General features: G+C 43.2%; 2 protein-coding genes across 2 annotated transcripts; both read left to right on the top strand.

Annotated features, from left to right (window-relative positions):
* The first annotated feature begins 2,000 nt into the window (after window positions 1-2,000).
* Window positions 2,001-13,857, top strand: LOC131293278 (serine proteinase stubble). The gene is made up of 6 exons (XM_058321359.1): window positions 2,001-2,247; window positions 3,358-3,537; window positions 12,847-13,024; window positions 13,117-13,264; window positions 13,337-13,486; window positions 13,564-13,857. Exons 1-6 carry the CDS (start codon window positions 2,001-2,003, stop codon window positions 13,855-13,857), a joined length of 1,197 nt encoding a protein of 398 aa, XP_058177342.1.
* Window positions 13,858-14,982: 1,125 nt separating this feature from the next.
* On the top strand, window positions 14,983-16,070 carry LOC131293279 (ficolin-3-like). Its single transcript, XM_058321360.1, has 2 exons — window positions 14,983-15,075; window positions 15,144-16,070. Exons 1-2 carry the CDS (start codon window positions 14,983-14,985, stop codon window positions 16,068-16,070), a joined length of 1,020 nt encoding a protein of 339 aa, XP_058177343.1.
* The last annotated feature ends 416 nt before the right edge of the window (window positions 16,071-16,486 follow it).

Below are 16,486 nucleotides of genomic sequence, written 5' to 3' on the forward strand. Positions count from 1 at the left end.
GCGCATTTCGCTTATTAAAACAAACAAAAACCACTCGCGCCCGGGGGCGTGCTTGCTTGGGGTTTCGCGTCCCTCCTTCTTCAGGTAGGATCACGAGTTACACCACTCTGTGGATGAACCATCGCGTTGTGTCTTGTAAGAAAGCTCGCCGAGAGAAAGGTACTCACCTGCATCTCTTTGTTTCCCCACTAAGAAGGGGGGCCTGGTGTGTGTTCACGATGTTCGTCTCGCGAAGACGTGCTGCAGGTTGGAAAGATTGCGCCCGCGCCGGGCTCCTCAGTTCATCTGCAACTCTCGGCCGGAACGTACACACGTTGGTGTTTTTTTCCTCCGATCGTACGAGCAGCGTTCGGTTCCTTTCTCCCACGAGCTGCCTGCGTGAAAGTTTTAACCGACGACAGTCTCGTCCGGGTTCGTGGTCTTGCTGGTCGGACACTTTTCGCACAAAGTTGGCCCGTGTAGCGACTTGCGTGAACGTGTTCAACAGTGGAGGGAAAAGTAAAAAGCAACGAATTTGAACACCAAACCAATCAATCTGCCCAGGGTGGACGCTACAAGCGGTCCAAGTTCGTTGGGTCGTTAGTGTGTCTCGGTCGTCAGGGGTGTTTTTTTCGTATCAGAGTGAAATCACTGAACCCGAACCGAAGAAAAAAACCACGCCACAAAGGCCACGAAAACGATCCAAGAGCCGCAGAGGCATGACGCTGACCGTGGGACCCACCGTCTATCCGTAGGTTGTGCTCGAGTGTGTGGAAGAAATTGTTGTACTTGCAACGGAAAGTGAAATTGCCCACCTGCCTGCCTTCCAGCCAGCCGTAGACGTAGGTCGTGCGTCGACTTGTGGGTTGGGTTGGGGAAAATTCTCATCCACCACGAAGAAGAAGAAGGCAAAAAGCGGAATACTTAATAACCATCACTCTCGGAACGTTTGGCAGCCGGTGGGAGGGTGGTTCGGTGGTTGTGATCTGGATGATATTGCGCGGGAGTGTCGGCCGAGTGCTTCCTTCTTTCGCCCCGCAGCAAAGTGAAGTCTGACCAATGCCAGACGGGCAGAGAGTTCATTGTCCGATCGCGTTGAAAGTGCTCCTTTTGCTACAAGGAGTCCCGAGCTCGCTTCTCGATCGCTTGCCGAACCAATGTTTCTAAGTGTTCCCTTACGATCCTCCCCAGCGTGTGTGTATGTGTGCTTGTGTCCGACGTAGTGATGTGGTGAACTTCTTTCGGATGCCCAAGATTGCATGCCACAGATCGTAGCCCCAACATGCAATGGTGCTTTGCGCGGAACGGAAGTGCTTCCAGTGTCTGACGATCGGTGATCATCATTTTTTGCCATTCGTTTCCTTCATTTTCCTGCACGGCCCGTCACACACGAGCTACACTCAGTTTGGAAAAGTAAAATAAAAACGAAATAACCCTGCGAAAAACTGAAGAGAAGCAAAGGTGATGTGCAGCAGCGTTGCATAATCCATTACGCAGGCCCGGCGCACCGGAAGTGGTGGGGAATTTTGACCACGGCAGGTTTTCCACGCGCGAAAAGAGAAGGAAAAAAACGCCAAACCCGCGAGTACCGAATTGTGTGTTGTCACACTGTTCCGGCTTGTGTCAAATTGGCCCTCGTGGAGAAAATCGTTGTATTACGATTGCGGTGGAAGAGAAGGAAGGGAGGGAGCGGCTGTGGGAGAAATGCGAAAGTGAGATTTTTGGGGAAGCGCTCGTTTGTATTTTTTCGTCTTTCGCGGCACGAACATTTTCTTCCGGCCACACAATGTTTCCGACGATAGTACGCGTGTTACGTTGACGACTGACCGATTACTTGGCCCCCCAACCCTCCGGAAACGCCTTCACCCGAGGGGGTGGTAGACGCGTCGCATATATTAGTTCCACTCGGTGGTCACCCCGGCGCCCCATTGCCGTCGATGTGCGTACAAGAAGTGTTCCGAATCGAGCGGCAAAGGTGAACCATCCTTTGTTTCGTAACCAAAATGCATTGCGTTGGAGAAATGTTGAACAAAGTGGGCCGAAGAGTGGTGACAAAGTGTGACACACGACCCCGAACACGGTGGACGTACGGATGGTGGGTGGTGGTAGGAGTGCTTGCGGCGTGCATCGGGGCGGGAAGGGCGCAGGCGAACGGACCGACACCACAGCAGGAACAGGACATACTGATACTGGATGCACTCGGGAAGCGGCAAACGTTCAACAATGAAGATTACGGACAAAATTCCATCATCGAACTGTTGGGGAGAAGTATGTCAAAGAGATTAAATTGAAGAAGACCAAGAGAAAATTCATGAACAAGCGTGCAATTAACGTTTAAGAAGAACAATCTTTTATTTTCTTCATGTGTTTACTACCATTAATATGAAAATAAAAATTAATTAGGAAGAATGGTTAAGCACAATTGAAATTCTATTAACTTAACCTAGTAAAGTTTTAAACAAATAAGAAGGAAATAAATGCATTAATGTTTTAAACTTTTTCAATTATATTTCAATTCGATTTTTTTAAATTAAAGATAAATTGGGGTTTTTAGATGATTATTAAAGAAATATTCAAACTATACTCGTTACAATATTTAAAACAATTCAAGGATTCTGCCAGGATCTAAACGACATCGTTAACACAATTTCAAGTGGTTAATTGTTGCATTCAAGTGTTTAATTTGTTGAATTTGTGGATAATTATTCATGTTCTCTTTCCACGCTTCCATCACTTAAACCTTCCCGTTGGTTATCAAACAAATAAAGATATTCTTGTACTAGTAAAAGTATTGCAAAAAAAACATTTAGGCCATGGTGTATGATTTACACAAATAATATTGGAAAGTAATGTACTGTAATGAATGTAATGAATTTAAAAATATTTAGCTTATTCTGTATTATTTTTATTTTATTTGGAAAACGTGTGTTCCGAATTAGTTTTTTTTCCATTGATGTCAATATATCGATTACCGTAACTAAGTCTAGACATTTCGTATTGTTATAAATCTTTTAAAAATATGGTTTGACAAAAACATCTTGAAGTAATCTATCGATAACCATAAGGACAATTTAAAATATTTATGCTCAACTCGTTCGACAGTTTTGTACCAAAATGAAAACTTCTAGGATGTAATAATTTCTAGGTTCTTCTTAGTTTATTACTTTGTCCTAAGACGAAATATATGTTTAGATCAATCCTGTAACTATTTGAACATATTGTAACTTCATTGATTTGTTACAATATTGTACCCATTAGATGTGAACAGTTCAACATATTAACTTCATCATTTGCTTTATATTTTTATGTTGTTTTCTGTGATTTTACAAATGTCGATAATAACTCCAAAATGTTTCCCCTTCCCTTTTCTCGTTCAAGTGATCCCGCAAACGTGCCGCCACAAGGGACGCAAGTTCGAGTGCGGCCTGTCGCTGTCGTGCGTTCTCGGCGGTGGAAAACCGCTCGATCTCTGCTCCGGCGGGATGATTTGGTCGTGCTGCATCGACCGGGACTTTGCGCCCGAGGCCGACCCCGAGCAGGGTGCCGTCCATAATGCGAGTAAGTACATGGGTATGGCAGATGTTTCTTCGACGCGACCAAGTACAATTCCAACCGCCCCAATTACTTCGACCGATCGTTTGTAGCAAGCGCTCCAGGAAATGTAAAATCCAGCTGACAGACATCCAAGCAAGCTGGAACTTGGGACGACTTAATCCTCCACAGTTTAGTTAAGCCCTTTTCTTCTTGAGCCCACGATCACGTAACAATGCAGCCGGAAAAAATCGAGCGAACGGATTAGACGGATTGAGTCGTATTGTGCCAAAGACGACATCCGCATTCGGCGAGGATTGTTGAACGGGAAAAACGATGCCAATTTGAAGCTCCGGCACTGACTCCGTACCAATTTCCATATGCCGATTTGCTTTGCTTTCCGAGTAAACGATCACACAAGACATCGAAAGAGCTGTTGACTTTCGCGCACGGGCCCGCAAGCACGAAAACATGTGACCAATCTTCCCGGGCGACGATTCCCTTGCTGTCGAACGGCATTTCTTTCGCGGCCAGCGAGCAAGAAGCGAAACCTTTTCGCGATCAACGCTCAGCCGGCCGACACGGGGAACGGTGTGTTTTTCCTTACCTCCCCAAGTGAGCAGGCGAAAACATTTTAACCATCGCCGCATTAATCCGTCGCCTTTCACTTTCCTTTCGGTGGCGCTCCTGGCGGAAAAATAGGACCACCCGCCTCCGTGCAGGGGAAGTTGGCTGCTCTGCTCTCTCGAGCACCACGAATTAGTTTTGCCATCGTTTGTCAAGCCATAAACAATGCATCGCCCACGACTCCGGGAGGGGGTGGATATGGCTATGCTTAGACGAGATAACAATTATCAGCGCCACACTCCTGCACAATGGCCCCAAATGGCGGCGTGCGTGGTGTGCACATTGTTCGGTGCGTGTTTTTCCCAACGTACCAACGAATTTCACTGTCAAACGGATGTGCACCGGAACCCGCAAAGACAAGAACTCCAACGAGCCGGCTCGGTCCAACGAATGGAAAGTCTTTTTTCGCGGTCAGAGAAGAAAAAGACGGTATCATAATTATGTTTCCTTCTTAAAACTAGTGACAGCAAAGTGTATTGCGGACAATTTTATTTTATCAACTACAACAAAAGTTTTTATCTTTAAAATTATCAATGTGAAATTTAAAAATCTTTCAACATTTCTTGGAGGAAAGTAAATCCTCAGTAAGTATAAGAAGTAGAGAACAATTTCATCCTGCATAACTTATGCTATTGGTAAGCTTCAAGTAAGCGAAAGGCAGCTCGTTAAACCATCCCGGATATGTACTTTACAAGGCTGATTGAAGATACCGATCATATGTAGCTATTTAACGTGAGAAAGGCACTTTGCAGCTTCCGAAAGTGAATGGAACGTACGATAGCTTTTGTTGGCCGGGAAATTGATAAAACTTACGCAATGGAAGCAGCAAACCTTTCCTGTTCATGTCCAATTAATGGTCGTTGGTGATAAGATGCTTTTGGAACTGTTGATAATGTAGATAAAAAGAGCAAAATCGATTGCAATGTCTACTGTTTGTAAGATTGGTTTTAATAAGCGAACAACCTCAATTGTTTTTTCATCTTTGTAAGATCATTTAGTTCACAACGAAACCGGATATTGTACACGATTGAAGCAAGCAAGAGAACCGAAAACAACGTTTCGAAAGTTGGGTTCATGCCCTAGTTGATATTGAAATTTAACTGCCCTCTTCATAACGCGCCCTTTTAAGGGTAAAATGGGTCACAGATCTTTGGCGTGGCGCGTAATGGACCCGCATTACACCACACTGCTAACCCTTGCGGTAGGTCGATAAATGATTTACGATTCCAAAAGGCGCGACCTTGGCGGTGCGCGTGAAGAGTAATTAAATTTCCACGAGCGTCTACCGAACCAGTTACGGACGCGGAGCCCGGAAAAATAGAAACTCTTCACATTCATTGTGTCATTCGCACCAGCCAAGCGAAAATTAAAGGCACGTTGCTTGCCTGTATGTTTTGACGTTAAGGTGTCGCGAATATTTACGAACTCAAACACCCGCCGCTCTCCCTTCCCATCCTAGGCACCGATGCGCTACTGAATGGATCATTAATGCTGCGCGATCGAAAGAGCGAACACACCACCAAAAAACAAGATGATATGAAGAAACGCAACCGAAGCGAAAAGGAAAGAAAACGGTAACAGGTGACGAAAGTTTTCAATGAAAAATGAACGCGAGAGGGGAAAACACAAATGGTACGAAACATCAAAACATTGTTCGCACAATGTAAGTGCCATAACTCATCGAAAGGAAAACTCGAGGTGTGACGTTTTATCGCCCGTAGTACCGTTTTTTTTCGTTTGGAGCCCGTGAGCCATCGATGGAAAAGCCCGACCGTTGCACGGTTACATTGACGCAGCACGAGGCACATTTGGTGCCTCAATTATCGCATCGCCTTAAAAGAAATGCATTAACCCTTAAAGGCTACTTGTAAGAATAGCAAGTTGTTAAAGATTATTGGTAGAAATGAAAACCCTACAAATATCACGTACCGGTGAAAACCAACTTTCATTGATTGATGTTAAAAATTAGCGGTAGCGCGAGGAAACACCATGCCACAAGTGTGGGATCGAATCTCGAGTCTGGCACCCTCCGGTATTACGAACGGCTGACCACCAATCTATGCTATACCGTCTTTCGGTCATCGAAAACTTGTCCCACCAGGGGATGTTGTGCCACAGAAAAAAAACACCAAATTCCCATGTTGTTCCTTGAAATGACAGTTTTATTTCAAGACCATCCCTCGCTTCGATTGAGATAACTGATGTCGATTTAGTGGAAATATACCAGTTTTTATTCGCAAAGCAATAACATCGTTAGAGTCAAAGTGAAGGTCGTTTTTCAGAGTATCTCACTTATGAACAACTACATTTCGGCAATGATGTTTTACAAACTAGCGCACAATAAAACAGACTTTCTATGATGCAGTGAAATAATCTGACAACAGAACATTGATGAAACTGTTATCACTTTTATTTGCTTTTTGGTGATTAAACTACCTCACGCAGCATCATTTTTGTAAAAGCCATTGAGCGCACATCATTTTTCAAATACCACCAATGGAGTGATTTCCATGAATCTATTACGTTTTTATATGGGCCATTGAGATTAGAATAGCTGCATTGGTTGTACCACCAGGCACCATGCCTCATTTTGGCACAAGCGTCATAAGCATAATTGTCATTGTCCATATCCTTCGTAGAGAATTTCCAGTCATTGCTAGCAGACAATGAATTTCCAGCCGTTCCACCATAATTTCCAACCTTCAGTTTAAATCCTTCCGCTTCACTTCCAATCGAGAAATCGTCGTATCTTGCGTAACCGTAATTTCCCTCGTAGTCCCTGACTTCCACCAACAGTTCATATCTTCTAGTTGACGTCAACTTGTGTAGATATTTTAAACCCAACCAGAATTCACCGGAGGGATTTCCAAAACCGTCACGATATTCGGTCCAATTGCGGAAGAAGTCGACTTCTCCATTGAACCGATGCTGGAATGTAATCCACCCTCCCCCGGAAGTTTCCTGTGCACAGTAAACCTTCACAAACTGACCGGGTGCTAGTTGAATATCGTATGTTCCTGACACTTTAGGTGCTGACCGGCATGAACTATAAGTAGTATCTTGCACCATTTTCGATTGATTTCTGATAAACTCAGTCTGAAGATCGGTTATCTTCTTAGTTTCACTTTGCAAATTTTGCATGGCAGCTTGTAGCGTATCCTGATAAGAACTATTAACTTTCGCTATCAATTTGTTCTCCAGTTGTTCGAATCGAGTTCTCGAATCGGCCTCTGTGCTCTTCACAATCCTGGTTACCTCCTGCAACGACACTTCCCTTGTCTGTGTTGATTTGTCCAATTCCTTCACAGTGCGATCTATTTCCTGCAAACATCAATACCACACTTTGATATCTTGCTCGAAATATATAATTTGCTCTTATGTCTTCCAATCACATACCTTCATTCCTAATTGAACCTCTTTCAATGTGCTGTCCATTGCCTTAATGATGGTTTCAAATTCCAACAGTTTTTTATGGAGGTTGTCGTCTCTCTCTTTAAACGTGCGTTCAATTTCCTGAAAAGATGAATAATTAACTTCATGCACAGATTCAACAACATTTCTCTTCATTCACCTTCAATGCACGTTCCAAATTGTCTAGTCTATCCTCTTGTTGGCTATCGTCCTGTTTTACTATGGGAACCTCTTTTGGGGTGTTCTGACAGCTCTGATCTTTCATTCTCAAATTTTGTTCGACATCCTGCAGCTTGTCCTGCAGGAAATCGAGTTTGCTTAAGAGCAAATCCATACCGAAGCTATTGGAAGCAGAGGTAAAGTGAACTGAACACAGTACACCAACCAATAGCAAAACCACACGCGCACGAAATTTCATCACTAGAAGATCGCGAAACAGGAACAACTCTACAGATGGGACTCCCTTTATTTTCTGACGATCGTGTGTGGAGTTTGCCGATCTTTTATAAGACCATGGAACATTCGGGAACGCGAAAAATGAGATGATAACGTGATCGGGGTTTTCGTGGACGATAGAGAAGTAACCTTCAAGTTAACCCTTGAAGGTGTAGATGTTGTTTTAAAACAACCTTACTTTTAAACAACATTACATTGCGAACGGTTGCAACGGTTGCTGAAATAATATGGATTAGATAGAATTAAATGAAAACATAAATCGATTTCAACATATATCATTATCGTTAATACAATAACAAAGCAAATAAAAAGCGATTTCAACACTGTGGAGTGTTTTTAACACACAATATTTTGTGTACTCGATACAATAACATTTAAAATACAATAAAATAACCAAACAAAAAGTTTAGTGCAACCACTTCAGTTCACACCGTCAGAATGTAGAAACATCGTAAGAGTTGTTTAAGGGTTAACAAAAGTCACCGTTTTTGGTTTTTCCTCCATTTAATTATGATTGAAAATTTTGCTACGATGCTCGAATGAACGCACCAGTATCTGTTATCAGTCAGTTATAGCTCCTGATCCCTGCGAACTCCTTATCTAGCTTAATTTCGGCCGTTTCGCCGATTTGCATAAAGGGTGTCCCAGAAAGTATAAGCACAATTTCAAAATTAGGAAAAAAATAAAACCTGTTCCAGAAACTGAGTTTTTGTTTCATAAATTTTGTTTGGGTTCTGTTCTGGACTATTTGCGAAAGATAAAAATTTTAAAAATTTAATCGTATTCTAATGGCCGCACTTTTGATCTGTCGCCTCCGATATGGCTCAGCACATACTTGTCGTGAACGGTTTTCGACACTTTTGAACGGTTTTACACTTTTTTTGAAAACTGTTGATGTTTTCCGTAGCTTTAACATGTTTTCTCAAGTGTGCCTTCGTTAGCGCCCAAAATATCTCAATTGGTCTGGTCTTGGCCGGCTCATCGTCAAGCTGATGAATGAGGATTGGTCGCACAACAGCTTGTCGTACAGCTTCCGGGCCCGATATTTAACGCATGCAGCCTAATTTTGCACTCCGTTTCGATTTCTTTTGGATTTTGTACGATTTTAAAATCAATCTTGCCTTGTCTCATTGGACGTTACTTTTTGACGTACCCATTTGTTGAGCCACATCGCGAATGGAACTTTCCTATTTTTGCTTGAATGCTTTTGCTCTTTCCCGGTTCAACTGTTGCTCGATAGGACCAGGTTTTTGACCACTTTTCGGCATATCCTCGAAGCTGGACTCCTCCCGAAACTTTTGGATGGCGGTTCGTACGGCTCCGATACACACACCTACCGATTTCGCCAATTTCCGTAGCGAAATGTTAGGAGTCGAACACCATTTGTGCAGAACGCTTTTGCGCTTTTGGACGGAAATGCCTCGCATTTTAACAGAAACGGTTTAAAAAAATAGTTTGGATGCACTATCTAGTAGGTTTGAATGTAAACAATCAAACACCCGAAGAATCAACTGTTTGGCGTCATCCGTTTTCCAGAAACGTTATTTAGAAATCGTGCTTATACTTTCTGGGACACCCTTTATGACCATGAACAACAAAAGAATATGATTTGTTTTGAAGTTTCTTGAGATTATTTCTGGTCGCATGACCCAAATCTTCAACATTTTGCAATGCTATCTACTACATATTTTAGCTTTTTTTTATGTATGGATTTCTATGTACACCTAAAACTCGACCAATATTGAACCGTCGCTTCTGAAACTTTTCACACATTAAGTTTAAGTACTGCAGATGTTGTTGAAGGTTTGTTTGATCACTATTTTTTGATAAAATCATCTAAATTTTACAATTTAAACTCAGTTTTACTAACACAAACAAAACAAGCAAGTAAACAAATGTCAAGGTGTATCTACCATAGTTACACTAAGGTTTATACATCGCGGGGAAATTGATGAAATATCAAAAATTTTAAATATGTCGTTATTGTAACTATTAAATGCAAACATATCTTTCAAGTATTAATTAAAACCATAATTCTTTTCTCAATTCCTTCTTCACCGCGCAACGCCGGGGCGTCAAGCTAGTATGAAATATGAAAGAAAGGGGATTTCCATGAACAAGTTATACGATTCCGTATGACAGCTTTGGGAAAGTATCGGAATAGTGTGTTTCAATTAGTGTATTTTTCGAAGTAAGTGATTGAACAAGTTATGATATATTTTTTAGAACATTGAAATTTAAAAAAAAAATTATGAAGTATCGTGTTTTAGAATATCATGCTCTCTTCCGCCTTTCTCGTATGGCCTTGATCTAAAGTTTATTGTAAATTATATATTTTTACAGTTTATTTTAGTGATGGGTTATGAATGCATTCTTATGTTGAATTTTGTTCTCCGAAAAATATTCACTGATACGACACTACGCCAACCGATCCGATTACTAGGAATGTAACCAGAAGTGTTGTGTGGGGTTTTCTTGTTTTTTATTTCTGGGAATGTGCGGATCAGACCACCCATCCCTAATATACCGTCTTTCGGTCACAGTAACTCTCTTCGGAGAGAGGCCCTGTGCCACTAGGGGATGTTGAGCCACATAAGAAAAAGTTGGACTATACTCAAAGGTTCTAAGCGCTATTTGTTCACACCTGAACCCTGAAAGTTGCTGAAGGTAAAACCATTCTTGCTTAATTTCGCGTCAATTTATGTCCAACACGCTACGAAAATTATAAAATCACTTTGAAAGTTACGCTATAGCGTATAAGCATTAGAATTATATTGACAAATTTTACGTTGCCATGGTAAAGTCGATTAAAAGTACTAGTTAAGGGCTAAGCAAACGTTTGACAGTAAACGACAACTGAAAGCTGCAATCGTTCAAGGTTTTTTTTTTGTATGTTTAGAAAAATAATGAGGCTAATAACAATCTTTGTGTTTGGATGCTCAATTAGTATTCTGCAATTGTAATGGTCAATTGTTTAAAAATCCTGCATTAAAATGGTTCTTGTTATGGTACATGAGGGGGAATTAAATTTAAAAACCAATTCTGTTTGTAGCAATTTTCTTTCTCATATCCCATAAAGTTCTCGCATTGAAATAGCAATGAATTGTTAAGCCTTCTCATTATTGACGGTAGTCAATGAAACAAAATAATAAACTAGTTGTTGTTAGTATCGTAATATTTATGTTATTTCACTCAAAGATGATTGCTGAAAAAAGTCACAGTAAATCTCATCAACATCTTTAACAAATGAATTATACTGTAGTAACAAGATTTCTTATCGTCAGCAATGTTCGCTCCAAACATTCTGTTTTGGTAAAAAAATGCTGATACCTTTGAGGGTTAACTCAACGCGAAAAACGAGTCTTTGTTGGAATGTTCCTCTTTAAACAATGTCGCTCAATTCAGGACTTTTTCGTTGATATAAAAAGATGTGAGAGAGTGCGTGTGAGGGTTTAATTGACGTATAATCGCAACTTGTCGCTGCGGTTCGTCAAAATGGCTTGAAATGAATCAAAATCGTTTCTATGCTGAGACAGTAGCACTGGAAAACGTATTTTCCGCAACAATAACGCCATGGGGAGGGTCCGACAACTAAAGGTGACGAAAATACACCAATTTCAACACGCAACGGAAAAAAGCGAGCGTTGCCTGGTGCTCTTGGCACTGCGTGTTCCTTCAACGTCTGGAAACGCAGTGCAGTCTGCGAACAATTTTTCCTCCATTTTTCACGATCCCTCCCATTCACTCATCCACACTTCTTCCGCGCGCAGGTGACATTATAAACCTGTTCGGGTTTTATCCGCCGGCTTCGCCCGCCTCATCGTCATCTTCCGCGTCGAGCTCCTCGACGGCGCACCAAAACCGTCCACAGACGACGCAAACGTCACTGTTTTCCAGCAATAACTTTAACGTACAGCCACCGTACAGCCATCATCAGCATCAGCAAGCACCCCACCTCCACCATCACAGCAACCTCCACCCGCACCAGCAGCAACATCACGGCGGCACAAGCCCTCCGCCACCGGAGTGGGGCTTCGACGGGAACCAGCTCGGAACGGGCGGGTCGCCGTTCTCCCCCGCGAACCCCCACCTGGCCAGACCCCCACCGGGACTGCCGGAACCGATCGACCACGATCGGCCCTTCAGCTTCGCCGGACGTCCAACGTCGCTGTTCGGCGGCGGGACGGGTTCCGGTGGGGTGCTCAGCAGCGGGCAGAGACCGCCGTCGTCGTCGTCGCCGTCGGTGTTCGGATATCCGGCACCAACGCAGCAGGAGGACGATGGATACGGCATCGAAAACGGTACCAACTTCGTCGCTACTTCGCGCCAACCCTGGTTTTTGTTCCCGTAGACAGTTCCCTAGTGTCCCCGACGGCCTGTAGAGATGAGGGTGGAGTAGAGGTGGTCCTCGCGCCTGCATAGATTCCGCTTCGAACCGGTTCCCTCCGGGACACACGCCAAGCTCTCTTGCGTCTTCGCTTCCTTCCGGGTGTTTTTCCGCGGCTCTTTCGTTCTGGGATGTGGGAAAACGATCTTCTGATACCACCGTGCACGAAAATTTTTAATCTCACCAACCAACACTTCACGCTCGCTAGTAGTACCTGCTTCCGTCTCTCCCGTAGTTCCTGCAAATGTTTGAAACCAAAGCACAGCACAAAACAAATCACTTACTCACGAAACGATAGTGTTTGTAATACCAACGTACAATTGTTGAAGCACCATCACCAATGGTTTTAGTGGGTTTCTCCCGAAAGGGAGATCATTTAATAGAGATCTTTGAACCACCACAAGAACCACCGATGTAAGACAACATAACTAAGTGCCATTTTCTCTCCAAAACAGGCTGCGGTGAGCTGTACACACGCACGAACCGTATCGTCGGTGGACACTCGAGCGGATTCGGAACGCATCCGTGGCAGGCAGCCCTGATCAAGTCCGGATTCCTGACGAAAAAGCTTAGCTGCGGCGGTGCCCTGATCTCCAACCGATGGGTCGTCACAGCGGCACACTGTGTGGCAACGTTAGTATTATTCGCTCGAACGGAATGTCACCCTAGACTGAGTTTTATTACGGGCGAGGTACTACTCCCGATTGTTTTCGTTTGTTTTTCAGCACACCAAACAGCAACCTGAAGGTGCGCCTAGGGGAATGGGACGTCCGGGACCAGGAGGAACGGTTGACGCACGAGGAGTACTCGATCGAGCGGAAGGAGGTGCATCCAAACTACTCGCCGAGCGACTTCCGGAACGATATTGCGCTGGTAAGAAACAGTTAGATTTTGCGAAAGATTGAGGAATTAAATCAAAGGTGTCTGTTGTGTTATTTCTCCCAGGTCAAACTGGATCGAAAGGTCGTCTTCCGGCAGCACATCCTTCCGGTTTGCTTACCCCCGAAGAGTGTGAAACTCGTGGGGAAAATGGCTACGGTGGCCGGTTGGGGTAGGACGAGGCACGGTCAGAGCACAGTTCCTTCCGTCCTTCAGGTAAGAGGAAAACTATCCTAAACAAACTATTCCTAGTTTCCGAGCCGATTTCTAATTCACTCCATTCTCTTTTTTAGGAAGTGGACGTCGAGGTGATACCGAACGAGCGCTGCCAGCGATGGTTCCGGGCGGCAGGACGGCGGGAGACCATCCACGATGTGTTCCTGTGTGCCGGCTACAAAGAGGGTGGCCGAGACAGCTGCCAGGGTGACTCCGGTGGGCCGCTCACGTTGTCGATCGACGGTCGGAAGACGCTGATCGGGCTGGTTTCGTGGGGAATCGGATGCGGCCGGGAACATCTGCCGGGTGTGTACACCAACATCCAGAAGTTTGTGCCCTGGGTCGAGAAGGTGATGGGCAAAGAATACTAGGTCGATGGCAGGATGCTCGATCATGTGATCGGTTTTAAAGGTTGCCGAAGAATGTTTCATAGGAGACATTGGACGTTGAAGAATGATTTTCTTCACAAACAAGAAAAAGAAATGGGAGAAGTGAGAAACAAAAAACAAGAATTGCAAAGCAGATACATTTTAAGGACGATACTAACAGTAAGCAGGTAGATGGTAGCGAACCGGATGGAGTAGTAATTTATTGGTAAATTATTTTAAAACCGTTAAAACACGTGGCGTGATCGCAATGGATTGCGCTGTGAACTAATTTTTTTCAAAACATATTTGTTAGTGAAATAAAAATATTGATGCTGATGCATTTTCATAAACCGGGAAAGTTTTTCATTCAAAAATGCTCACAAACACTCGTTGTTGATTAATAATTTCTACTTGGGAGACGATTTTAAAAATAACTTTGGTTGGATTAAGAAGAGTTCAGTTTGAAAATGAATGTGTGCAATACAATATTGTATGGACTATTTTCAAATAGTAATTGAGCGCAATATGCTGACATGAACAACAAATATCAGTACAATAAGTGTTTTATTTTTCTTAATAGCTGAATGCTGCACGCAGATTTTTCAATCTACGAGAAATCAAATTAAACTCAAGGTCAACAGCACTGCACAAGAACAACCATAATCACGTTGGATGGGGCAAGTCTCAAGTACTTCTTATCGCCAACATGTATCCACGGCTATTTTGGGACCACGGCTTGTGATAGCCTGCCATAATCTCGCGGCAAGCGTGTCTAGACTCCGCTTGCTAAACTGTTTTACTTCTCTCGTACAACCGAAATTAAACCAGCCTCAGTTGTGCTCGAGCAGTCGTTTCGATTGGATGTGTCCAAGTGTGGAAAAGTTCTTCGAAAGCAATGACTATCCGGGTGTGCGTCTTAGTTCTGTGTATTGCAGTAGTCTGGCTGGTCACGTTCAGCTCGGCATCCTCGTCGGAAGAAGATGATAAGGACATGGATTACGCCGAACCCGTGATCAAAAGCGAAGGATGTCAGGGGGGTTTGGCCGTAAGAAATAGACAGTGTAAAAGTGGTTAGAATAGAATAAAAATGTGATATTTACACAGGATTTAGAACGTGCATACCTAGGAATGGATGAAAATCTGAAAAACAGGCTCACGGAAATTGAAAAAAGGCTGAACAAAACGGACAACACTTTGCAAGAAATAGGAGGCATCATGAAGGTGAGGTGCGGATACGCTTTTAACCACAGAACAATGAGTTTGTGAAAATAAGTTTTGATATTTTTCAGGAGGTGGCACGCATCCTGTCAACAAACACCACAACAGGAGAGAGCTTTGGAACCAAACTGGTTGGTATGGATCAAAACCTGCTTACATTGGAGAGCAAACTGACTGCAGAACTGCGCAACATTGAACATAAAATGCCGGATTCCTGCCTCGAATCGTTCGACATTAGGCTCCTGAAGCTTGCCGAAAGCAAAAAGATCATAGATATGCGAGCCGAATCCGTACAAAAGCAGAGTACCGTAGTGGAAATATGCAAGCAGATACTTCCAGATCTGACCAAAACTAGAAAACCGTTACATTCGTGTCGGCAAGCTCCGGCAGGCATATCAGGAACCTATACGATTCAACTGAACACAAATTCCACACCATTCGAAGTGTTCTGCGAGCAGAGAAAGTTCGAAGGTGGTTGGATCGTCATTCAGCATCGGTTCAACGGCGCTGTGGACTTCTACCGGAATTGGACGGAGTATCGCGACGGTTTTGGCGACTTGGAAGGCGAATTTTGGTTAGGATTAGAGCATGTGCATCAGCTAACGAAAAATCGACCGCATCAGCTGGTAGTAGAGTTTAGGGATTTCCATGACAATTATGGCAACGTTACATACGGAGAGTTTGAGATCCAATCGGAGGCCGACTCATACCGGGTGAAAAAGATCGGGAAATTCACAGGTCCTGCAACATCTGATAACTTTATCACCTACCGGGGTCGTAAGTTTACCACGTTCGATCGTAACAACGACGCCTTCGATATGGACTGCGCAGTGCTTCGGCACGGAGCCTGGTGGTACGAAGGTTGCACCAATCAAAACTTGAACGGACGCTATCAGAATACCACGAACGATCCAAGTTCGATGACCTGGTTCGGATTGAAAAATGACTTCCGTGGTCTATCGTTTTCGAGAATAATGATTCGCGATAATATTGATTGATGTAGCAACGAAATGAAAGGATTATGCAAGTGAGACTACTTTCAGAGTACGTGAAAGAAACACATTAGTTAGTTAGTTTTTAAACTCTGATCAAGTAACTTCTACACCAAACTTTCATTTTAAATGGACTTTCAGTACTAGTTTGCTTTGAATGTTTGATTGGTTTTATGTTATAAATCTTATAACTAAAAGCACAGTCAAATAAAGTTAAAGTGCATTCATTTCTTTTTTCATCTAACATTTTCAGTTTGTGAGGACATTGTAACTAAATTTGATCGAAATGAGAAACAAAGAAATAAAGAATATCACTTTTCCTTTATCTGGTCAATAGCCATTGTAATAACCATTGAATAACCGACAAAATTGCTGACGTCACAGTAAAAATTCACAATCACTAGTACTGATTATAAAGGATG

Source organism: Anopheles ziemanni, chromosome 2 (genome assembly GCF_943734765.1).
Source record: "Anopheles ziemanni chromosome 2, idAnoZiCoDA_A2_x.2, whole genome shotgun sequence".
Taxonomy (NCBI): domain Eukaryota; kingdom Metazoa; phylum Arthropoda; class Insecta; order Diptera; family Culicidae; genus Anopheles; species Anopheles ziemanni.